The sequence below is a fragment of the Epinephelus lanceolatus genome, chromosome 12, assembly GCF_041903045.1.
Source record: "Epinephelus lanceolatus isolate andai-2023 chromosome 12, ASM4190304v1, whole genome shotgun sequence".
NCBI lineage: Eukaryota > Metazoa > Chordata > Actinopteri > Perciformes > Serranidae > Epinephelus > Epinephelus lanceolatus.
This window is the reverse complement of record NC_135745.1, coordinates 39,063,891-39,089,566: the sequence shown is the minus strand read 5'-3', so window position 1 is coordinate 39,089,566 and position 25,676 is coordinate 39,063,891. Positions and strand designations below refer to the sequence as shown.

General features: G+C 40.8%; 1 protein-coding gene across 1 annotated transcript in view; it reads right to left on the bottom strand.

The window, feature by feature from the left end:
- obscnb (obscurin, cytoskeletal calmodulin and titin-interacting RhoGEF b) overlaps positions 1-25,676 on the bottom strand; it is a 78,484-nt gene that overhangs the window by 39,913 nt on the left and 12,895 nt on the right. Inside the window, exons 11-46 of the mRNA XM_078173412.1 lie at positions 25,289-25,564; positions 23,586-23,879; positions 23,151-23,432; positions 22,662-22,937; positions 22,299-22,571; positions 21,938-22,204; positions 21,575-21,844; positions 21,222-21,488; positions 20,774-21,040; positions 20,554-20,666; positions 20,308-20,461; positions 19,139-19,300; positions 18,935-19,039; positions 17,602-17,868; positions 14,003-14,272; positions 13,614-13,880; positions 13,218-13,484; positions 12,703-12,969; positions 12,345-12,614; positions 11,991-12,260; positions 11,539-11,805; positions 10,291-10,557; positions 9,894-10,160; positions 9,418-9,684; positions 8,935-9,201; positions 8,459-8,725; positions 7,981-8,247; positions 7,494-7,760; positions 6,619-6,693; positions 5,928-6,002; positions 5,313-5,408; positions 4,660-4,755; positions 3,342-3,437; positions 2,135-2,221; positions 1,017-1,112; positions 303-374 (exon numbers count right to left, since the gene is read on the bottom strand). Of these exons, the coding sequence (XP_078029538.1) occupies positions 303-374; positions 1,017-1,112; positions 2,135-2,221; positions 3,342-3,437; positions 4,660-4,755; positions 5,313-5,408; positions 5,928-6,002; positions 6,619-6,693; positions 7,494-7,760; positions 7,981-8,247; positions 8,459-8,725; positions 8,935-9,201; positions 9,418-9,684; positions 9,894-10,160; positions 10,291-10,557; positions 11,539-11,805; positions 11,991-12,260; positions 12,345-12,614; positions 12,703-12,969; positions 13,218-13,484; positions 13,614-13,880; positions 14,003-14,272; positions 17,602-17,868; positions 18,935-19,039; positions 19,139-19,300; positions 20,308-20,461; positions 20,554-20,666; positions 20,774-21,040; positions 21,222-21,488; positions 21,575-21,844; positions 21,938-22,204; positions 22,299-22,571; positions 22,662-22,937; positions 23,151-23,432; positions 23,586-23,879; positions 25,289-25,564 (7,713 nt within the window). The remainder of the gene's footprint in view (positions 1-302; positions 375-1,016; positions 1,113-2,134; positions 2,222-3,341; positions 3,438-4,659; positions 4,756-5,312; positions 5,409-5,927; positions 6,003-6,618; positions 6,694-7,493; positions 7,761-7,980; positions 8,248-8,458; positions 8,726-8,934; positions 9,202-9,417; positions 9,685-9,893; positions 10,161-10,290; positions 10,558-11,538; positions 11,806-11,990; positions 12,261-12,344; positions 12,615-12,702; positions 12,970-13,217; positions 13,485-13,613; positions 13,881-14,002; positions 14,273-17,601; positions 17,869-18,934; positions 19,040-19,138; positions 19,301-20,307; positions 20,462-20,553; positions 20,667-20,773; positions 21,041-21,221; positions 21,489-21,574; positions 21,845-21,937; positions 22,205-22,298; positions 22,572-22,661; positions 22,938-23,150; positions 23,433-23,585; positions 23,880-25,288; positions 25,565-25,676) is intronic.

Sequence of the window (25,676 nt, the reverse complement as noted above, 5' to 3'; positions counted from 1 at the left end):
AGCCAGGTAAGACTACAACATCCAATATGATTCAATATTATGCCATTTCTTCCTATATGCATTCATATTCTGTTAACCTAATCTTAAGAACTAATATTACTTGCACTGATTTTTGTCCTTGGTCCACTTCCCAAAGCAGCACAAACAAGCTGTGTTAAAACGTATAACATGCTCAATACACCACAGAAAGCAAGAAACATCAGTAGAGACCTGCATTTGGTGACGCAAAGACTGAGGTGAATGTGGCAGGAGCAGACAATCAAGAAGCACAAGGCTGACAAAGAACTGAAATCTCTGCATACCTTCCAGTGACTCTTTGGTCCAATGCCTCTGTGTATCTTGTTCTGCAGCTATTCCAGCAGTAGTCTTTTCAACTGGGATAAAACACAACATTAACCTCACAATTTTACAGTGATGAGTTCTTTAACCTGAAAATAACAAGCAATCAGAGAGCCTGTAAAGACCAAAGAAACACAAATGACCCAATACAACAGGTCTACTGTCACCTGTTTACAACATGGCTGAAAATGTCCTTGCATATTAAATTTGTTGATGCTCATACAGTGTGTGTCAAAACGAGGATAAGCAATTTGTGTGAGAACAGAATAAAAATCAATAAAGCTACAAGCAAAGACAAATAAAGCCTCTCTCTCCTGTCACAGATCATTATCAATTATCCAACACACAGCAGCAATCCAACACAGTGCTGCCAAAGTGCCATAAACATACAGCATCAACATGTTCAACATTGAGTACTGGAGTCAACAAAGCACAAAATATAGTATGTGCTACAAAGTGCAACTGACAGAACATCAACACACACGAGGGCTAACAAGAAATCAAAAGCCGGCTTCTTTACATATTTTTCTCATCCACCAGCAACATAACTGCACAGACAGTAAATCCAAAGTGAAGCCTGACATTACGCCTGAAATAACACAAATGGCGACCATGCTTACAGTATTGACAGATTTCACAGTATCCAACAAATGCCATGCAAACATGTGCCTCATTACCTTCACCTCCCACTTTGAGCTCTCCAGCATCTCTCTGAATCTCCTGTTTGAGGAGCTGCTGTTTAGCAATCTGTCCAGCAGTTGGCAGTGTCACAGCTATGATGTTGAACAAAACATGGGAAACACAATTTGAAATCGCCTTAGGATAGCACTAGATACATGTAGTAACAGCTGAAGAGGAAAAAGACATGTCTCCATATCAGTAAATCATTCTCCACTCGACAAAATCACAAGACGCACCAGATTGAAACAATCTTTTTTTCTCGCTATAGTAGCATGAGCCCCAAATATGACACAGATCATGACATTTAACGGGGGAATAACAAAGTCACATTTACCAGCAGGCAGATGAAGTTAAACAGGTTAGTTCAAAAATATAATAGGGTAAAACCATATTTTGCCGTAAAGCAATTCCTCTCTGAAGGAAGAAGACACAATGGTAAGCACTGCAGCAAAGAACTTTAACTTTAAGACAACAACAAGAGTCAGTAAAGCATATATAGACACAAATGACAACCAGTCTATCACCTGTTTACAACTTGACATTCAGACAAATGTCCCCATGTTATATAAATATGTTGAAATCCATACAGAAAGTGTGAAAATGAGGGCAAGCAGAATATGTGATAAAGGAAAGTGATCAAAATCAAAAAAGCCACAAACAAAAAATATTAAAGCCTCAATCTTCCCCCACTGATCATTACCAATAATCCAACACACAGCAGCAATCCAACACAGTGCTGCCCAAGTGCCATAAACATACAGGGTCAACATGTTCAACATTCAGAACTGGAGTAAATAAAGCATTACAACAACTGGACAAAACACAGTATGTGCCACACAATGCAACTGACAGAACATCAACATACCCAAGGACTAACAAGAAATCAAGGCCAGCTTTTTTATATATTTTATACATAATCAGGCAACAGACAGTAAATCCAAACTGAGCTGCCTACTCCCTCCATCTATCCACTTCTTCCCTCTTGTTAATTATGTTTTTCTACAAGCCTGAAATTACACCTAAAATAACACAGATGCCAACCATGCTTACACCTTACAGTACTGACAGGTGTCACAGTATCCAACAACTGCCATGCAAACATGTGCCTCATTACCTTCACCTCCCACTTTGAGCTCTCCAGAGTTTCTCTGAATCTCCTGTTTGAGGAGCTGCTGTTTAGATGTAGTTGGCAGTGTCACAGCTATGAAATTAAACAAAACATTGAATCCACAATTTAAAAATGCTTTAGGACAGCCCTAGCTGCATGGAATAACAGCTGATGGGAACAAAGACATGTCTCCATACCAAGACGTCCATCTCCATGCAGCAAAGTAACCTAAAGGCAACAGAAATCCAAAGAAATTGAGACTGAAATAATCTTGTGTCCTAACAATAGCTTGCCTGATATCAGACTGAACTGTCAACTTGTTACACTCCGTTTCATTCTGCAGTTAACTCAGTGGAGCCAGCAGATTTTAAGGTCTGGACCAAGTAAACACAATAGTAGCACAAGCCCCAAACATGACACATATTATGACATTTAACAGCTGAATAAAAAAGCCGCATTTACACGCAGGCAGATGAAAAAAATGCAGGTTAGCTCAAAAATATAAAAGGAGGGTAAAACAGTATTTCGCCTTAAAACATTTCCTTCTAAAAGCAAGAAGACACAATGAAAGATTATTTATGAGCCAGTAAGTTCCTGCCTGATAATACAGGTCAGCAGCCAAGCACTATAATTTGAAGACGTCAACAAACCAGTTAGGAAAGCACATATAGATTAGACACAAATGACCCAGTACCAGTATAGTGCCGCCTGTTTACAACATGGCATACTGAAAAATATCTTTGTGTTAGATTAAATATGTTGAAGCCCATACAGTGGGTGTCAGAACGAGGATATGCAGTATGTGTGAGAACAGAATCAAAATCAATAAAGCTACAAGCAAAGACAAATAAAGCCTCTCTCTCCTGTCACAGATCATTATCAATAATCCAACACAGTGCTGCCAAAGTGCCATAAACATACAGCATCAACATGTTCAACATTCAGAACTGGAGTCAACAAAGCATTACAACAACTGGACAATGTGCCACAAAATGCAACCGACAGAACATCAACAAATGTGAGGGCTGACAAGAAATCAAAGGCCAGCTTCTTTACATATTTTTCACATCCACCAGCAACATAACTGCACAGACAGCAAGTCCAAACTGAAGCCTGAAATTACATCTGAAATAAAACAAACACTGACCATGCTTACAGTATTGACAGGTGTCACAGTATCCAACAAATGCCATGCAAACATGTGCCTCATTACCTTCACCTCCCACTTTGAGCTCTCCAGAGTCTCTCTGAATCTCCTGTTTGAGGAGCTGCTGTTTAGCAATCTGTCCAGCAGTTGGCAGTGTCACAGCTATGATGTTGAACAAAACATAGGACCCACGATTTGAAATTGAAATCCATATTAATAGGGCATTCTCCACTCGACAAAATCACAAGACACACCAGAAACCCACAGATGTTGAGACTGAAACAATCTTTTTTTCTCACAATAGCAGCACAAGCCTCAAATATGACACAGATCACGGCATTTAACTGAAGAATAACAAAGCCACATTTACCAGCAGGCAGATGAAATAACACAGGTTAGCTCAAAAATATAACAGTAGGGTAAAAAACATATTTTGCCTTACAGCAATTTTCCTTCCTCTTGTATTCATGTTTACAATTTCAATATGTTGTTATTGAATGTTGTTAACATGAATGTTATTATATTACAAATACAAATGAAAATTTAGGTAGCCTACTTAATTAGTAGAATCAATTGCTTTTTCAGTCTATTACATACATTTTGCTGCAAATAAAATGACTGAAGTGAGATGAACAGACTAAAAAACTTCATCTTATTAGATAATACAAATGTTGACAAAGTTTTCCTTTGGGGGACAAAGTTTACAGTTAAAAAACAGATAATAAATCACAATATATCACTACATATTTTATAGCAATACTCAGCATATTGCAACACATTCAAAATTACAATAATATAAGGTATTATGATAATATCATAGCGTGGAGCCATTGGTGTTTCCCACCCCTAATATACAGAAGGCAAATATTTATGATTACCTGTTTAGCTTTGTTGTCCTTGTTTTAACTTTATACCTATTTCTTTGTTTGTACATTGAAAAGCAACAAAAAAAAAAAACCTAACTCAAATTCCTTGTATATGAACACTCGACTCTATTCTGGCTCAAGCAACAAGACACAATTAAGCTGTCTGATAAAACCGGTCAGCAGCCAAGAACTATAACTTGACGACAACAACAACAAATCCAAGGCAGTAAAGCACATATAAACACACATGACACAGTACAACCAGTCAAGTGTCCCGTTTGCAACTCACCCTGTCTACAAATCATACTGACAAATGTCTTTATATTATATTAAATATGTTGATGTCCATACAGTGAGTGTGAAAACGAGGGTAAGCAGCAGCAGCAATCCAACACAGTGCTGCCAAAGTGCCATAAACATATATCATCAAAATGTTCATCATACAATTCAGAACTGGACTCATTTTTGACAGGTGTCACAGTATCTGACAAATGCCATGCAAATATGTGCCTCATTACCTTCACCTCCCACTTTGAGCTCTCCAGAGTCTCTCTGAATCTCCTGTTTGAGGAGCTGCTGTTTAGCAATCTGTCCAGCAGTTGGCAGTGTCACAGCTATGAAATTGAACACAGTATTAGACCCACAATTTGAAACTGTCTCAGGACAGCACGAGCTACATGTAATAACAGCTGATGGGACAGACAAGCAGAGCTGTCAACTCATTATACTTTGTCTCCATCTTCTTTAATACAACTTTTAAATTGTTTACCCTCGAAGTATGAAATTCCAGTATATTTCCAACACTAGTCTGGACCCAGGCAACACAACAGAAGCACAAATATGACACAGATCATGCCATTTAACAGGGGAATAAAAAAGCCACATTTACCAGCAGGCAAATTAAATAGCACAAGATATCTTAAAACTGTAAAGGTAAGGTAAAACTATAAAGCAGTTCCTTTTTGAAGCAACAATACACACTTTTCATGACCCAACAAGTTTCTGTCTGAAACACATTTTCCACATTCACCAGGCAACATAACTGCACAGACAGTAAACCCATACTGAAGCTTGAAATTATATCTGGAATGAAACAAATAATGACCATGCTTTGAGTACTGACAGCTGCCACAGTATTTAACAAATGCCATGCAAACATGTGCCTCATTACCTTCACCTCCCTCTTTGAGCTGTTGAATATCTCTCTGAATCTCCTGTTTGAGGAGCTGCTGTTTGGGAGTCTGTTCAGTAGTTGGCAGTGTCACAGCTATGAAGTTGAACAAAACATTACACCCACAATTTTACATTGCCTTTGGATAGCCTTAGCTACATTTAATAACAGCTGATGGGAAAAGCCATTCTCCATAAGCCATTCTCTATGCAACAAAGTAATCCGGAGACAAGAGAAATCCACCGCTGTTGAAACAATGCTTTTTTTCCACAATAAAAGCGCGAGCCCCAAAAATGACACATCATGGCATTTAACAAGTGAATTACAAAGCCACATTTACCAGAAGGCAGATGAAATACCATAGTTTAGCTCAGGCATGTTAGCTGATATAAAGGTTAAAACCATATTTAGCCTTAAAGCAGTTCCCTCTTGAAGCACCAAGACACAGCATACACCAATTCATTACCCAGCAAGTTTCTGTCTAACAGCAGTCAGCAGCCAAGACATGGTGACAGTTTCTCACCTTTGGCTTAACAAAGCAATACTTTGCATTAAATATTACAAATGCACATTGGCCAGATAAACAAGCAAAGCCAAGAATCCTCAGAGAATTACCTTCTACTGTCTCATATATCTGTTGCCTCTTCTGCTTGTCTTTAGTTGCTACGGAAGGAGCTTCAGGGGTCTTGGCTGAAATGCAAATATGATAGGGCATAGAAATGCTGCATAAAGTATAATGGCAACAACAAGCACTGCCACACCTACAGTATTTAATATGAACTCCTGAGCACAGTCTGTAAAACTGCTACTCATTTAAAGACTTTCAGTCTATTTAAACCACATAAATATAATGTAAAAGACAACGAGTCATGCCAGACCCAAGTAAAGTATACGTATGTAAACACCAGCCAACAACAGGTATCATTCTCAAACACTTGACCAGCACAACTGGCACAAAAACAAGGGTCCTTATTTCTTCGTTCTGTTTTTTAAATGAGCTGCTTATGCCACATATACTGCAATACAACACTGATACAAAAGGCCCACATAAAAACTGCAAAACACAATCCTACTATAGGACTGAAGAAACATTTGACACACCAGAGCAAAGCTGCATTCTAAATAATCTAGTAAACCAGAAAGAAATAATGTGGCAAGAATACACTTATCATAACCTATATAGGCCAAGAGGTACAGGCGCAATTTAAGGGCAGGCTGCACATGGCAACACAAAGGCCGTTATCAAGACGGACAGAGCACATAAAGCTGAAACTCAAGCCAGCGCACTGCAGTCTTCCCTCCATACCTTCCATAGTTTCTCTGGTCTCTTGCCTCTTAGCTTCCCGTTTAGTGGCTGAAGGAGGGGCTGCCAGCTTCAGAGCTGAGAGGAAACAAGTTCAGTTCAGGACGCTGTAGCATACTTGATCATCTACTTTACCATCATAATTAAAATCAAAATACTACCTGACAAAATGACTTAAAACTTGTAAATTAAAACAATTGCGAACGGGAATCAGCAAGGACCATAAATGCAGCTGATAACAACAATATAACATGAACAACAAGAGTTTATGGACCAGAATACAAACACTGTGAAAAGTCAACACTACTACCAATAAAAACTAAAACATAAGATGCACAAAAACGTTGCGACAAACAGTCTGACAAACTGTATTGTCAGTTTGTCTGCATTAACCTTTGGTCTGTTTTGTAATCTCAAAAACACAATAAGAATAAACATGTGAAAGAAGTAATAAACAAGTCTTCTAAAGAAAAGATCAAAACAGTGCAGACACACAGAGCAATCCAGGCAAAGACATCCAACCACATGCAAATGAAGAAAACATCGGATGAATCTGATGTGAGACACCCACAGAGAATGCTGACATTTTTTTGAGCTAAACAAAAAACAAAGAGACAGCAACAGAAATGTCATAGCAAAAGCTTAAATACAAGCACTTCAGTCATGATAAAAAAAAATAAAAGTGTAACACAAACATTCCTCCTATCAATTACACATCAGTGTTTGAAAAATAATTGATGACTCAATCTGAACAACCCATCTCTTGCAGTGACACAAATAAAAAACATGTTACTACAGGAAAATATGTTTTTCTACATTACAAATACTCATTTTAATACACTTTAATGCACTGTGATTTAAATCACAAATTCTCCTACCCTTGATCTTGATGCAGGCTGTGGTCTTCTGGTCTCCACACACACAGCTGTAGTCTCCACTGTCTTCTGGCACCACTTTGTTGATCACCAGTTCAGTCACAGAGGCCTTCTGCTTCATCTGGTACTTTTCTCCAGACGTCAGCACCTGTGTTCCCTTCTTCCACTCCACTGGGACTCCAGGTTTAGAGAGCTCACAGTGCAGAGTAACACTGGCTCCCTCCTCAGCCTCCTGGCTCTCCAGCTTCTGTCTGAAGGTCACTGGTTGGGCTGAGCATTTATTAGCAGGTTAGCAGTCAGCAGCAAGCCATGACATAAAATATACAAATACATAAACACAGAACACAAGAACACACACTGACAATTTGCAAACCCATGATGACATGCAGAAAAACCAACTTGTCTCAATAAGCACATATATAAGCTGTTATATACGTTTAAAAAAAATATGTTATTAGTCAGACCGATTCCTCAAAAATCTTCTTCCTACCCTTGATCTTGAGGCTGGCTGTGGTCTTCTGGTCTCCACACACACAGCTGTAGTCTCCACTGTCTTCTGGCACCACTTTGTTGATCACCAGTTCAGTCACAGAGGCCTTCTGCTTCATCTGGTACTTTTCTCCAGACGTCAGGACCTGTGTTCCCTTCTTCCACTCCACTGGGACTCCAGGTTTAGAGAGCTCACAGTGCAGAGTAACACTGGCTCCCTCCTCAGCCTCCTGGCTCTCCAGCTTCTGTTTGAAGGTCACTGGTTGGGCTGAGCATTCATAAGTTTGTTAGCAGTCAGCGGCATGCCATGACATAAAATATACAAATACATAAACGCAGAACACACACTGACAATTTGCAAACCCATGATGACATGTAGAAAAACCAACATGTCTCAATAAGCACATATATAAGCTGTTATATACGTTTAAAAAAATATGTTATTAGTCAGACAGATTCCTCAAAAATCTTCTTCCTACCCTTGATCTTGATGCAGGCTGTGGTCTTCTGGTCTCCACACACACAGCTGTAGTCTCCACTGTCTTCTGGCACCACTTTGTTGATCACCAGTTCAGTCACAGAGGCCTTCTGCTTCATCTGGTACTTTTCTCCAGACGTCAGGACCTGTGTTCCCTTCTTCCACTCCACTGGGACTCCAGGTTTGGAGAGCTCACAGTGCAGAGTAACACTGGCTCCCTCCTCAGCCTCCTGGCTCTCCAGCTTCTGTCTGAAGGTCACTGGTTGGGCTGAGCATTTATTAGCAGGTTAGCAGTCAGCGGCATGCCATGACATAAAATATACAAATACATAAACGCAGAACACACACTGACAATTTGCAAACCCATGATGACATGTAGAAAAACCAACATGTCTCAATAAGCACATATATAAGCTGTTATATACGTTTAAAAAAATGTTATTAGTCAGACCGATTCCTCAAAAATCTTCTTCCTACCCTTGATCTTGATGCAGGCTGTGGTCTTCTGGTCTCCACACACACAGCTGTAGTCTCCACTGTCTTCTGGCACCACTTTGTTGATCACCAGTTCATTCACAGAGGCCTTCTGCTTCATCTGGTACTTTTCTCCAGACGTCAGGACCTGTGTTCCCTTCTTCCACTCCACTGGGACTCCAGGTTTAGAGAGCTCACAGTGCAGAGTAACACTGGCTCCCTCCTCAGCCTCCTGGCTCTCCAGCTTCTGTCTGAAGGTCACTGGTTGGGCTGAGCATTCATAAGTTTGTTAGCAGTCAGCGGCATGCCATGACATAAAATATACAAATACATAAACACAGAACACAAGAACACACACTGACACTTTACAAATCCATGATAACATGCAGAAAAACCAACCTGTCTAAATAAGCACATACAAAGGGCTCCTCTATACAGTTCTTAAAAACATTCCATGGACTGGAGTTTTAAAAATCTTCTTCCTACCCTTGATCTTGAGGCTGGCTGTGGTCTTCTGGTCTCCACACACACAGCTGTAGTCTCCACTGTCTTCTGGCACCACTTTGTTGATCACCAGTTCAGTCACAGAGGCCTTCTGCTTCATCTGGTACTTTTCTCCAGACGTCAGGACCTGTGTTCCCTTCTTCCACTCCACTGGGACTCCAGGTTTAGAGAGCTCACAGTGCAGAGTAACACTGGCTCCCTCCTCAGCCTCCTGGCTCTCCAGCTTCTCTCTGAAGGTCACTGGTTGGGCTGAGCATTTATTAGCAGGTTAGCAGTCAGCGGCATGCCATGACATAAAATATACAAATACATAAACACAGAACTCCAGGTTTGGCATGTAGAAAAACAAACTAGTCTCAATAAGCACATATAAGAAGCTGTAATATACATTTTAATAATATAATAATAATTTAAATATGTTACTACTCAGACCGATTCTTCAAAAATCTTCTTCCTACCCTTGATCTTGAGGCTGGCTGTGGTCTTCTGGTCTCCACACACACAGCTGTAGTCTCCACTGTCTTCTGGCACCACTTTGTTGATCACCAGTTCAGTCACAGAGGCCTTCTGCTTCATCTGGTACTTTTCTCCAGACGTCAGGACCTGTGTTCCCTTCTTCCACTCCACTGGGACTCCAGGTTTGGAGAGCTCACAGTGCAGAGTAACACTGGCTCCCTCCTCAGCCTCCTGGCTCTCCAGCTTCTTTATATAGGTTGGCGGCAATGCTGTACAACCAAGTTTCATTTCAAAATCAGGTGAAATAAATAGTTTCAACAAACACAACAAAGGTAACAGAAGTTGAACTCCTTGGGAAATACAACAGAATCTTGCCAAAAAGACTTCATGAGTCCATACCATTGACTTTCACTGTTGCAGAAGTCTTCTGGTCTCCACACACGCAAGAATACTCTCCATTATCTTCAACCTCTAGATTCTTAATCTGAAGCTCACATCGGATCTCCTCCAGCTTCATCTCATACTTCTTTCCAGCTTGAAGAACTTCAGAGCCTTTCTTCCACTGAACACTGTCCACAGGTTTGGATAACTTGCAGCAAAGCGTCGCAGTCTCCCCCTCCTTTTTCTCCTGGGTCTTGAGCATCTCTTGAAAAGTGGCAGGCAGGGCTAAAACAAAATGAACAATGGCTTGATTATATAGAACAGGGGGGCTGCGTTTTGTTGGGTTGTGATGGAGAATGGAAAGTGAGTAGAGGCGAAGAAGATGTATGAGTTGTCGTGCTCCAGTCGTCCAACGTTAGTCTGTGGAACCCAGATGTTATTCCAAGAGCTGGGCTGATGTTGCTTTTGGTGAAGGTTATGCTAACAGTGCACTTTAATGAAAAAACAAATTCTCTCATTGCAATACAGCAAAATTATGTCCTTATTGAAATGCACAAAGGATTACCAATTATAATTATACAATGTGCAGTACTCACTTAACAAGACAATGCATTTAGGAACAGGTCGCTTTGAAACATTTGCACATGCTGGAGGGTATCATTCACACTTTGTAGACGTGCAAACAATCTTAATCACACAAAACAAATAGGAAAGAGTGCTACAGTGGCGAATAAAACAAAGGGGCAAAGCAAATCATTCAGTAAATACACTCAATGCAGAATACTAGAAACACAATTCTATTACGAAAATACAGAGGATTTAGTAACAATTCAGCCTAATTTATGGTACTTTTAACAAATCTGAACCGTACAGTGGATAGATTTGACTGGACGTGGTGTCAGTTACCTTTGACAACAAGGGATGCATATACTTTATGATGCCCAGCAAGCACAGATGGTGCCTATGTCCCTGGCAGTTAGCTCTCTTACAGTAAGAGAGTGAAACCCCCCCTCTAGAACATGTATGTACGGCAAACAAATTTCGCAGATTCCCCTTCAAAACAATTACTATCCTGTGTTTTTTTGCAGAATAACCATCAGCTGACCTTTAAAGCAAAATCAAACTATGAGCAAAGTCAATATGGAACTCATCTCATTGACCTCAAATACCTTGAAAAATACATCAACAGGGAAATTGTCAAGACAAATCACTCTTCAATCAGCTCTGCAAAACCAAAACTTACCCCAAACATAGTTAAGTTCTTACCGTTGACTGTCACCTTTGCCATGCCCTTGGCTGTGCCCACGTCACAAGTGTAGATATCGGTGTCTTTCTCCTCCAGGTGTTTGATGGTGAGAGTTAAGACCCCCTCCTTCTGGGACATCTCATATCGACCTCCAGCCTTGAGCTCTGTGTGACCTTTAAGCCAGATCACAGTGGATGGAGTTTGTGCAGTCTCACACTGCAGGGTCACAGAGCTCTTCTCCACTGCTTGGCTGTCCTTTAGCGGTTTGGTGAATTCGTGAATTGGCTCTGTAAAAAAAATAAAATAAAATAATCACATTATCCATGGACTGATTCTATATTTAGTAATTAAAGTGATTAGCTTTTTACCATGATCTTTGTTGTCATAAATAAGTCTCATAAATGCTCTCACACTGTCAAAAATGAAAAGTGCAGTAAGATGGAAGAAGTTAAATCCGAATTTTTAGTCTTACCCTTGATTTCCAGCTTGGCTTTAGTGGTTGCACCTCCAACAACTTCACAACTGTACTCTCCAGAGTCTTGAGCAGAGACATTATGGATTGTCAACTTCATAACCCTGCCCTCTTGGGTGATGCCATACTTCTGGCTCTTTTTGATGGCTTTGCCCTCCTTGGCCCACTTTACAGTGGAACTAGCCTGTGTCACCTCACAGATAAAAACAGCATCTTCCCCACGATCAGCTTTAACATTCTGTAGTCCCTTTGACACAGATGAAGCTTTTCCTGCAAAAAGAGATCATAACATGTTTATTTTAATACCTTAATATTTTTGTTACTTTGTCTACGCCTCTTATGTATGTAGCTTACCTTCAACTGTTAATGTTGTTTTGGAGCTCAGGTCTTTAATGTTGAATACCACCTCTCCAGCATCAGCAGGAGTGACATCCTTAATGGTCAGCATGTACTTGCGTCCTTTACTGGTGATTTTGAAGCGGCCTCCATCAGTAATAGTGCGGCCGTTGAGAGTCCAGGAACACTCGTCTGTGCTCTCACGAGATAAGATGCACTCAAAGCTACATGTCTCTCCCTCGTTCACCTCAGCTGACTTCAGCCATTTGGTAATTCCAATGCCAATTTCTAAATTCGGGACAGAGAGCATAAGTTGGTGAAGATGTCAAAATATACCATATGTATGAAGGCTAACGCTGTAAACAGCTGTACCAACCTCTTACAGTGACCTTTGCTTTAGAAACCTCAGTTCCAAGATCACAACTGTACTCTCCAGCATCTTCTTTGGTGACGTCTTTGATGATCAGCCCCAAAGACTTGCCCGTGTGAAGGAGCTCGTACTTTGATCCAGCCTTCAAGACTTTACCTTCTTTTCTCCATGTGGGAGAAACCCTGGGCTTGGACGCCTCACACGCCAGAGTTATCATGCCTTTCTCCTCTCCAATGACATCATCTAAGGACTTGAGGAACACAGCACGCTTCTCTGGAGGGGAATTGAGAAAATAAAGATTGATTGAAGGATATATTATGTCCTCATCTTTTGGGTGGACTGGGGTAATCCACACTGACAGCATTTATACAGACGTGATTTTCAGAGCAAATGCCGGTACAGTTTTGAGGTATAATAGGGGAGAAATGTGACTAACGACCAAATATTCCAATCAGAGTATGATCACGCATGTAGTCACAATTTTTCATGTGCTTATAAACAAAGCGCATGACTGTTCTTACCTTTAACCTTAAGTGTCACAGACTCTTTCACCTTGCGGACTTGAAAAGTGATAGTCCCCCCATCCTGAGGTGCCAAGTTCTTCAGTTTGAGCGTGTGAACCTTCCCATCATGGGTGATGGTGTTGACCTCATTTGTGAAGAGCACCTTGTCATTCAGAAGCCACTGTACCTCTTCATCTGGATAGTTAATCTCACATGTGAACAGTGCGTCGCTGTCTTCATCAACCTCTGCGTTTGCCAAGTGCTTAGTGATCTTGATTTCACGCACTGGACAGAAGAATCATGAGTTTTAGTTTGAAGACCAGTGTTAAACTGCATTTGTGTGTGTGATGGATTTAATAAGAAAATACACACAATTGCTGTATTCTATGTGGTATTCAAAGGTCCATACTGTACCTTCAATAGTAAGTTTGCCTTTGGTCTCAGCAGGTCCAGACTGACAGCGGTACTCTCCACTGTCTTCTTCAGTCAGCTTGTGAATGGTCAGTTGAGCCCTTGTAGCATCTTGCTTCATGTTATACTTGTCTGACGCCGCTAGAGGTACCTGACCTTTGAACCAATGAACCTCTTTGGGTGCAACAGAAAATTTGCAGCTGAGTATAGCAGAGCTTTTCTCCTTTGCTTTCACATCTTTCATGGGCTCTGCAATCTCAAGCGGACGCTCTAAATGTGAGGAACAGAATAAAAATACACTTAAATACTCAGGATATGTTTAGCTACAACAGTATCACAGTTCACAAGTTATTGTGGCCAACTGCTGTATAAATGTGATTCGACACATTTACCTTTGACTGTGAGCTGGGTTAAAGATTTGCTCTTCCCAGCTGTAAACTGCACAGGTCCTGTCATTGATGTTTTGGTCTTTTTGAAAGTGAGACGGTGCAGAGTTCCCTCTTTCTCCATTTCAACATCAACACTCTCCTGCACAGCAACTCCATTCAGAGTCCATATAGGAGGTTTCACCAGTTCCATACTGATTTCAACTTCAAAAACAGCTGCAAAGGGTTCGGTCACTTCTACCGAACTAAGCTCCCGTACAATGCTGATGGACTGCTCTGGAGGGTACATGAAAAGAGAGTGGTTTACTTAAAGTCAATGTCATGATTTAATAGTAAAAGACCACAATATGGGTTTAGCCTTTTTTTTAAGATCCATATCAAATTGCAAAATCTCATTTAGTTGACATTATTGCCAAACACTCCACTTGTGGTCAGAAATTAAGAAATGCTGGCAACAAATATTTTTGTGTGCTGTAAAAATCAACTTGCAGGAACTTGAGATAAGTAATACATGACTGAGCAACTTTGTTTTTTGTTATTTAAAAGGGTGAGAAAAAAACTGTAGCATCCTTTGAAAAATGTTAAGTAGTAATGTATAGTGCAGCACAACCAACACTGATTTTTGAGGTGAAAAAAATCTCACAAGCATATTGGTCAATTTTAATATAGATCTCTTAGATTTGGTCTTTTTTTCCATTGTGACCAAGATACAAACTAAGCAGGACATATTACTGTTGACAAATAAATGTGTGGGGGCTCTCTGCTGGACAAACTATGTAACAGAAACACTGTTACTGTTACTTATAAGCCAACATGTACATTGATACAGACATACAGTACAGGCCAAAAGTTTGGACACACCTTCTCATTCAATGCGTTTTCTTTATTTTCATGACTATTTACATTGTAGATTCTCACTGAAGGCATCAAAACTATGAATGAACACATGTGGAGTTATGTACTTAACAAAAAAAGGTGAAATAACTGAAAACATGTTTTATATTCTAGTTTCTTCAAAATAGCCACCCTTTGCTCTGATTACTGCTTTGCACACTCTTGGCATTCTCTCCATGAGCTTCAAGAGGTAGTCACCTGAAATGGTTTCCACTTCACAGGTGTGCCTTATCAGGGTTAATTAGTGGAATTTCTTGCTTTATCAATGGGGTTGGGACCATCAGTTGTGTTGTGCAGAAGTCAGGTTAATACACAGCCGACAGCCCTATTGGACAACTGTTAAAATTCATATTATGGCAAGAACCAATCAGCTAACTAAAGAAAAACCAGTGGCCATCATTACTTTAAGAAATGAAGGTCAGTCAGTCCGGAAAATTGCAAAAACTTTAAATGTGTCCCCAAGTGGAGTCGCAAAAACCATCAAGCGCTACAACGAAACTGGCACACATGAGGACCGACCCAGGAAAGGAAGACCAAGAGTCACCTCTGCTTCTGAGGATAAGTTCATCCGAGTCACCAGCCTCAGAAATCGCAAGTTAACAGCAGCTCAGATCAGAGACCAGATGAATGCCACACAGAGTTCTAGCAGCAGACCCATCTCTAGAACAACTGTTAAGAGGAGACTGCGTGAATCAGGCCTTCATGGTCAAATAGCTGCTAGGAAACCACTGCTAAGGAGAGGCAACAAGCAGAAGAGATTTGTTTGGGCCAAGAAACACAAGGAATGGACATTAGACCAGTGGAAATCTGTGCTTTGGTCTGATGAGTCCAAATTTGAGATCTTTGGTTCCAACCGCCGTGTCTTTGTGAGACGCAGAAAAGGTGAACGGATGGATTCCACATGCCTGGTTCCCACTGTGAAGCATGGAGGAGGAGGTGTGATGGTGTGGGGGTGTTTTGCTGGTGACACTGTTGGGGATTTATTCAAAATTGAAGGCACACTGAACCAGCATGGCTACCACAGCATCCTGCAGCGACATGCCATCCCATCCGGTTTGCGTTTAGTTGGACGATCATTTATTTTTCAACAGGACAATGACCCCAAACACACCTCCAGGCTGTGTAAGGGCTATTTGACCAAGACGGAGAGTGATGGAGTGCTGCGGCAGATGACCTGGCCTCCACAGTCACCGGACCTGAACCCAATCCAGATGGTTTGGGGTGAGCTGGACCGCAGAGTGAAGGCAAAGGGGCCAACAAGTGCTAAACACCTCTGGGAACTCCTTCAAGACTGTTAGAAAACCATTTCAGGTGACTACCTCTTGAAGCTCATGGAGAGAATGCCAAGAGTGTGCAAAGCAGTAATCAGAGCAAAGGGTGGCTATTTTGAAGAAACTAGAATATAAAACATGTTTTCAGTTATTTCACCTTTTTTTGTTAAGTACATAACTCCACATGTGTTCATTCATAGTTTTGATGCCTTCAGTGAGAATCTACAATGTAAATAGTCATGAAAATAAAGAAAACGCATTGAATGAGAAGGTGTGTCCAAACTTTTGGCCTGTACTGTATCTGCAAAAAGCTAATACTGGCCTGGCCAATATACAGTATCTTTGCAGTCAATGATCTACAGTAAGCCACGCGCAACTCTCTGTCTGATTTATTAGCAGTGCCTAAATATTACCAAACTCCCAACAAGTGCACCCATAACGCCAAATTGGGTCTGTGTTTTATAACTCTATGAACTGTGTTTTAGGTTATGGGGATTCTTTGGGGTGTTGCAGTTTATCCTCAATATTATCTGCATCTAATATGATAATTTATTTTTAGTAATATGTGTTCAAAACCATACAATTGACTTGCAATAAATGAAAACAAGACACATGAATTATATAGAGTGTACCACTATTACTGCACATGCAGTGCAAATCAGTGTCCAATGAGAATCCTCGGCAAGGACTGGACTTCTCACTCTCTTGTTTGTTTTGTTGAACTTGCCAGGACAGGAATACAGCACAGAATCTGACTTGTTGCATCAGGAAAAGCACAAAAATAAAAGATAACTTCTTTATATTCAGCTGTCTCTGGCAGCCATGACAATGCAACAGTGAGCCAGCACGCACAGTGCCAGGACCCCTGAAACCCAAGTAGCTAAATGGAATTCAGCCATTATTAATTTACATCTGTACTGTTTCTGCTGTGACATGTCCAGATATTCTCTATGAAAAAGTCCTATTCTTGCTCCATGGACTTTGCTGTAATGACCTCATGTATTTCCTACCCAGCTTCAACCTGAGCAGAGCTTTACTCCATCAGAATGACTGACAATACCTGTGTGGTTACTTCACCTGCAGCAGTAATACAGCTTTGTTATTTTGTTGCACACATAATTTGAAATACCAATTACTATGTTAATTCATTTAGTAGGTCAGGCTTGTTCCAAAATGACCAAGACATTAATCAACATAATATTCCTGTATTTTCTATTAGTATAATACGTAATCATAGATACATAGATAGATAGATATAGATAGATAGATAGATAGACAGACAGATATACTGTACAGACAGACACCTCAAGAGTCTGATGGCTTGTCTTGCATAAATACTTGGATAGATACAGTAATTTACGATGATATACATAAATGCCCTACAGCTGATAAACCTGACATTAAGCTTCGGTCAACCTTTGTCATCTTCCATCATGTTACCTTCCACAAGTAGTTTACAGGATGTCTTGTCATCAATGGCATCACAAGTATAGGTGTCTTCATCCTCGGAGTCCACATCATTGATGGTGAGCTTTCTGTACACGTCTTCACTTTTGATCTCGTACTTCTTGCCGTGTTTGATCTCCGTCTTGCTCTTGTACCACTTCACCTTTGCGCTGGTGCGTGACACTTGGCATTCAAGATGACCACGATGCTTATACATCGCTATCTTATCCCTGAGCCTCTTCACAAACTTGACAGGCAGTTCTACAGTAACAATAACACTGAATCAATTAAAACTATCAAGTATGCCACAAAGGAAGATGAAAGGCTGTGAAAGCAAAGGCCTTGCCAAAGCCCGTGCCTAAGCGCACCATAGGACAGGCAGTGTTCATAACTGAATTATGTTATCGCCAAAGCAAATGGAGCTAATAAGTGATGGAACGTTAATGTGCTTGATGCAGCATTAGCTCCAACATGTTCTGCAAAAGCTAAAGCAGACAGCCAGAGTCTTGTAATGACACCACATTAAATAGGAATTACTGTGTCTCAGTCATTCTTGTTTATACATCAAGACACTGACATAATAGAAACATGTGCATGTTGATGAAACTGATGAAGTAAATTATTCTTCTTGTCTGTCACAGACTTTGTGCCTCTAATAGAATTTTGACAGAGCTCATTTTTTTCTTATACTCCTGATAATTTCCAATTTTTAAACAACCCCTAAATGTCTACGAGCATTGGACCAATGATGCTTTCTCTACAGACCACTGCACAGACCTACACATTCAATCAAGACTTAAAGCTGTGACAAAACCCCCTGAAAATAATCCTAAACCTCAGCTGGTAAAACACCATGAGAGTTATGTTTCCTTTTGCCATCAGGCCTCAATGAGGCATAACAATGTAAATGCAAATTGCAAGTGGATTTTCTATCTCACCAATACTGTCAGAATGATGCATTGTGTTTACTCTTCTAGCAAAACAACATTTCATCTAACTTTAGTCTGACCTTTTACATTTGGCTCCCTACACCAGTTGAGATGCTGAAGTCAATTTAGAAAAAGATCAGGAATCTTCAGTCTGCATGCAGACCTCTGTATAGCTTCTGTTTACAGTAGCCCAGTTGTTTTTAATTTAGAGAAAAATAAGGTTTAAAATGTGCAGAGGTATTACATTTGCAACACTCTAACAGCTTTTGTCATAATGAATAGAAGTAATCCATTTGCAACCACATCTGAACATTGTAACATAAAGGTTAGCTTATACATGCAGCGATATACATTATGTACTGTTATGTGATTTCAGTACAGAATGCAGACTAGTTTACCTTTCACTTTAAGTTTTGCAGTTGAAGAAGCCTTGTCGGCTGTGAATTTAATCTCACCCATGTCCTCTGGGGTGACAGACCTAAACAGCAGCACGTAGGTTCTGCCTGGAATAAGAAATAGACAGCTTGTAGATAATCATGTTTCAGGTGAATCCTATAAAACTGCAGGTGTATACATGGTGTACAACTTTCTTAAGACCTTACCATCTTGTCTCATCTTGATGTTGTCACTGACTTTGACTTTGACACCTCCTTTGAACCACTGGCAGTCCACTTCATCATGTGAGATTTCACAGACAAATGAAGCACTCTCCTTCTCCATCACTTCCACATCCTTCAGCGTCTTCACAATCTTAATATCTCTGGCTGCAGGGAAAATATTTCCAAGATGTTTCTTTATACTGGAAATAGTTATACTAGACCTTAAATACTGGTACAAGTTTGATTTGTGTGCTTCATCACATGACTAATAATCTTACTACATAATGACAAAAACTCTGTCTGTGTGTGTGTGTGTCTGTTCCACGTTTTTCTCCTCACTGACTTGGTCAATCCATGTGAAATTTGGCACAGTGGTAGAGGGTCATGGGAGGATGCCAATGAAGCAATATTACATCAATTGGCCAAAGGGGGGCGCTATAGCAACCGATTGAAATTGCAAACTTTGAATGGGCATATCTCATGCCCCGTATGTCGTAGAGACATGAAACTTTGCACAGAGATGCCTCTCCTCATGAGGAACACATTTGCCTCAAGAACCCATAACTTCCGCTTATATAGATTTTCCGCCATTTTGAATTTTTTGAAAAACACTTCAAATGGATCTCTTCCTAGGAAGTTTAAGCGATCTGCATGAAACTGGGTGAACATAATCTAGGGACCAATATCTAAAGTTCCCTCTTGGCAAAAGTTGGAAAACTTACTAAAACTGAGCTTCTATAAGGCAATGAATATTGCGGAGGGCGTGGCTCATCACATAAAGGTGTATAACATCTCAAGGGTTTCACCCATCACCACGCAACTTTGTAGGCATATGACCACACATAATCTGAGGGGACCCCTCCATTATTGACCCCATCAAACAAAATGGGGGCGCTAGAGAGCTCATTTCTTATCCAGGCCTAACCGCCATATGGATTTTTACTAAACTTGGTAGATATGTAGAACAGGACGCCTCAAGGTGACTGGAGAAATTTAACTCTAATTGGCAACTGGGTGGCGCTATAACAACAGAAAAATGCTTCAAAATGACTAAAATGTGACCGATCGCTGTGACTCCCCCTGTGGACCAATGTTGTTGGGTTTTTTTCTAATTTTTGGTATGACTAAGTCATGATATGGTATGCTGTACTCAATGGGTATGGACTAGTTACCATGAACAGTGAGCTTGGCGGCGGTGTTATCATCAGGAGTACGGCAGATGTATGTGCCTGCATCTTCAGGGGTGCATTTGTTGATGACCAAACTGCGCTTTCGGCCCAAGGAGTGCATGCCAAAGTTCTTCCCTGGTTTCAGTTCCACATCATCCTGCAGATTAATTTAAAATCAAAATGTTACATATGCACGTAACATTTGTTAAATTTCACTCTGAAGACTGAATCCAAATAACAATTTCTTACCTTGAACCATTTGACATCTGCATTTGTTCTGGACACTTCGCATTCAAAAGTTACCTTCTCCTTCTCAGGAACACTCATATCCATAATGGGCTTGGAGATCATAGCAGGAGGTTCTGTAGGATCAACAGGTTAGTCAAAAAGTGACTTAATGACGACTGTTGTGGCAGAATGGGTGTTGAAGAAAAATAGAGATTTTGTCCAAAAAGACCAGCTGACTTACCTGTGACAATCAATTTGCAAGAATTATGTACTCCTTCAGCTTGGAAGGTAATAGTCCCTGCATCCTCCCTCTTGAGACTGGACAATGTTAAGGCGTGCTTTTTTCCCAGAGCTGTGATGCGGCAGTACACCCCTGATTTCAACTTGATCCCATCCCTGGTCCAGAAGCCTTCAGCGTCAGCCTGACTGAGTTCTACTTCAAGAGTTACTGTCTCTGTCTCATGTGCCTTGGTTTCTGTTAGGCCCTTTATTACCTGGATCTTCTTCACTGAAGGGAGGAGGAGAAAATGTTTGAGTCGTAACATGGAAGCAAGGTTTCCTAGCTTGTTACTCGAAACTGTATATTCGCACACACATTACGGGAGAATGACATTTTCTTTCTAGGGTTAAGAAATGTTCTTAAATACAGTACACTGCATCTAAAAAATGTGACCGTAGATCAGTCTTACTCTCCACATTGAGCTTGGCCTGGGTTTTGTCATCCAGAGTTTCACAGGAGTAGATGCCCCGGTCAGCGTATGTCACACTCTTGAAGACCAAAGCCTGCTTAGCTTTGTCTACCCGGATCTCCATGTTTCCTGTGGGCTGCAGCACTACGCTGTTCTTCATCCACTTCACTTCATCTGATGGTTTACTGAGCTCCACCTCCAGCTTCACTTCACTCTGCTCCTCCACTGTCAGGTTTTCTAGCTTCTTCTTAAATGTCACAGGTTCATCTGAGCACAAAGAAATGTCAAAGTTAATGAGGACATTACTTAGGATACTAAACAACTACATCTAATTGATAAATGCATGCTCTTACGCTGCACTTGTAGGGTAGCTTGGCAGGTTTTGCCTTCTGCATCGATGCTAATCTCTCCAGCATCTTTTTGGGTGACAGAGGTGATGGTGAGCGAGTGACTGCCACCACCACGTTCAATCTTATACTTGGGCCCAGCAGTGACAGGTACACTGTTGTGGAACCAATTAACATTAACGTCCGCTGGGTTGACAGCGCACTTGAAAATGGCGTCTTTTCCCTCCATTGCAGCCACATTGTTCAGTTTGGAGGTCAGCCTCACCAGTCTGGGTGCTGAAAGGAACATGTGACATCAAATGATGTGGGAAAAAAAAGTGTCCATCCTGAAACTTTGAATGTTTTGAGTTATATTACATGATAAATTACCTCTTGATGATACTTTAGCAGAGGTCTTGTCATTTCTACATTCACAGCTGTATTCTCCTTCATCTTCTTTAGTCATGCCAGTCACAGTGAGAACCCGCTTAGCACCATCTGTCCTGATACAGTGCCTGCCTCCAGGTTTAATCTCACGACCATTACGCTGCCAGACAACATCCCCTGAGGCTTGATTTAGTTCACACATCAGGCTAAGTGTACCTCCCAACTCCACTGCAGCAGGTTTCAAAGGGACAACAAACTTCAAAGCTGAATCTGAAATGAAAAGTGAGACATCAAAACAAAATCTGGCATCTGAAGAGGCCTACACAGCAATCATCAGATTGTCAGAGACGTTTCTATGGCTTGCCTTTAACTTGAACTTTGAACTCCAGTTTGTCGTCAGCAGTTTGACAGGTGTATGTTCCACTGTCTTTGGATTCGGTGGATTTCACTATCAGAGTACGAGAAAGGCCATCTTTTTTCATTTCATACTTGCTGCCCTCCCTGAGCTCCACACCATCTCTAAACCACTTCACACTACCGCTCTCTGAGGTCAGCTCGGTGGTCAAAACAACTTTTTCACTTGCTTGAACAGCACATGTGTCCTTGACAGTCTTCTTCTGGAACTTGACAGCTGCATCTAAGGAGGAGTGAACACTTCTTTTCAGTGATTTGTGCCAAGAATCATAAATCTTGTGGCAAAATTAGATACCTTTAAAATCTATTTTACCTGTCACCTGCAGCTTAAAGACCAGCTTCTCTGTTCCAGCCTCACACGTGTACTCTCCAGCATCTTTTTTCTCCATTTTTTCTATCACCAGCTCACGACCCTTGCCCTTTGTCTCCATGTGGACTGCTTTGCTGGGAGTCAGCAGCTTGCCATCCTTGTACCATTTCACCTCTGTCTTGGAATCAGAAACCTCACAGCTAAGAGTGGCTTTCTGAGAGAGAGTAGCTTTCAACTCCCTCTGGACAGACTCCTTGTTGGAGAAGCCAGCTTGGGCTTCTGCAGAGCAAATGAAAAAAATTGATGTAAACAAGCTGAATCAATCAAGCTGAAATACATGAATACATCCAAAACCTCTCAGCCAGCAATGAACACACTTTATGATTGTATCCAAACAGGAAAACATGGGAGAATAAACACACAATTCTACAAAACAAATACATTCATATTTGCATACTCTCAGAAATACTGTCAACATCTTATTCCTCCTACCTGCCACATGTATCTTAAAAGCCAGCTTCTCAGTCCCGGCTTCACAGATGTACTCTCCAGCATCCTTCCTCTCCACACTGTCGATCACCAGCTGGCGACTCTTGCCCTTCGTCTCAGTATGGATTGTCTTGCTGGAAGTCAGCAGCTTGCCATCCTTGTACCATTTCACCTCTGTCTTAGTATCAGCTACCTCACAGCTCAGAATGGCTTTCTGAGAGAGAGTGGCTCTCACCTCCCTCTGGACTGACTCCTTGTTGGAGAAGGCTGACGTGAGTTGGATCTCTGCAAGAGGAAAAACGGAGAATGTCATGGCATTGGCCACGTTAATTCTAAAACAAGTCATTACAACATTGCAAAACTACTGTGTCAGTGTGACACAAGCCAAAATATAACAAGAGAAATTGGTGTTTTTGGTCTACTATTCCCTTCTCGTACCTGTCACTTGCAATTTATATGCCAGTTTTTCAGTTCCAACTTCACAGATGTATTCTCCTGCATCTTTCTTCTCCACACTGTCGATCACCAGTTGGCGAATCTTGCCCTTTGACTCCATGTGAACTGCTCTGCTGGCACTCAGCAGTTTGCCGTCCTTGTACCATTTCACTTCTGTCTTGTTATCGACTACCTCGCAGCTTAGAGTGGCCTTCTGGGAGAGAGTGGCTTTCACTTCCCTCTGGACAGACTCTTTGTTGCAGAAAGCAGATTTAGCTTGGACTTCTGTAGTAGTACCTGTAAAGGAGAGTGGTGGCAGTACAATTACCCATACAAAAACAGACTTGACTCTATAAACCACACCACACACTCCACTTTAGATTTCCTGTGCAAACACAACCAACCTTTTCAGATGCAATGCACAGAGCAACAGGCTCTATTAAAGCACATCAACATCAAACATTGCGGTGATTAAAAGCAAAACGGGCATCTCCAAGTTGCTACAGAGGCACAATGAATATATCAAAAACCATTCACTGAGAAAGAAAAAGACCGAATTTGGGACCAGAAACTGACACACAACAGAGCCACAAGACACCAGAGCTGCCTCAGCAAACAAATGCTTCAAGAAAGCAAAGCATGAAGCTTAGTGGTGTATACAGGCCACAAAACATAAAGTATTTGCGATGTTTAAATTGCCATCTAGTAACATGAGAATCCAAGTCAGTATTGGAGGATAGATATTTGAGCAAAGTGTGCCAGATATGTTATCAGAAGAGGCCACAGACACAAATAGAAAACACAAAATATTCACCAGTTTCTCAAACTAAATGGTGTAAAATAGTGTTGTGTGTCAAATTTAGGGATAGACCGATATGGATTTTTTAGGGCCAATGCCGATACCGATTTTTTTCCATCACCCTTAGCCGATGACCGATTATGGACTGCCGATTTTCTTGAGCCGATATTTGGGGCCGATACTGCTTTTGCTCCCTCAATTTACATCAAAAAAATGACACAATGATAACAAATATTACAGGTCTCAAGTTTAAAATAAGAAACATTTATTGAACAGTAAAAAATACTAAAACAAGATGGAAAGTTGAGGTAGAACAGGTAGAATATTATTATTATTATTATACATTCAAATAAAAAAAGAGTTCAGTGCTCTTAAATCTTCCAGTAATGTCTTTATAAAATAAACAAATATTTAAGCTGAAGCATAAATAAAACAACAACTACTGTACACAGTAGGATTCGCTGCATGTGCGCTGCAGGGTCTTCCGGCAACACAGAGCTGTCGTGGATGCCTGTCTGTAACTCACGTCAGGGAAAAATTAATCCGCGAACCCACGCGTGTATCGGCCGATGCTGATACAAGTAAAAAACTCAAATATCGGCCCGATATATCGGCCGGCCGATGTATCGTCTATCCTTAGTCAAATTTTGAAATGTTAAGTGTTTATTAATCAAACTGCTGTTTCTAAAATCAGAATGAGTGACACATTTTACACATACATGTAAATATTTTGGTTTTCTATTTGGTATTTTTATCTATATATAATTTAATGTTTATTAAAATGCAATTAACACTGATTAACATGATTTTACCTAATATGCATCTAGGCTTTATGCTTCACATGCTATGTGCTCAAAAAAAAACAAAGAAAAGCCATTTGGTATTAAACATACTGCATTCTTCTTACCTTCCACCTGCATTTTAAAGACCAGCTTCTCAGTCCCGGCTTCACACGTGTATTCTCCAGCATCCTTCCTCTCCAAACTTTCGATCACCAGCAGGCGACTTTTACCCTTCGACTCTGTGTGTATTGTCTTGCTGGGAGTCAGCAGCTTGCCATCCTTGTACCATTTCACCTCTGTCTTGGTATCAGCTACGTCACAGCTCAGGGAGGCTTTCTGAGACAGAGTGGCTTTCACCTCCTTCTGGACTGACTCCTTGTTGAAGAATGCTGACTGAAAATCTGAAGGTAATGTTAACAAGAAACAGTGTCATTATGAGCCATGTTTAGGATCACCAATGGATGAAATATATAAGAGGCATTTAACTGATGCATGCTTCAGGGCATCTTTAAT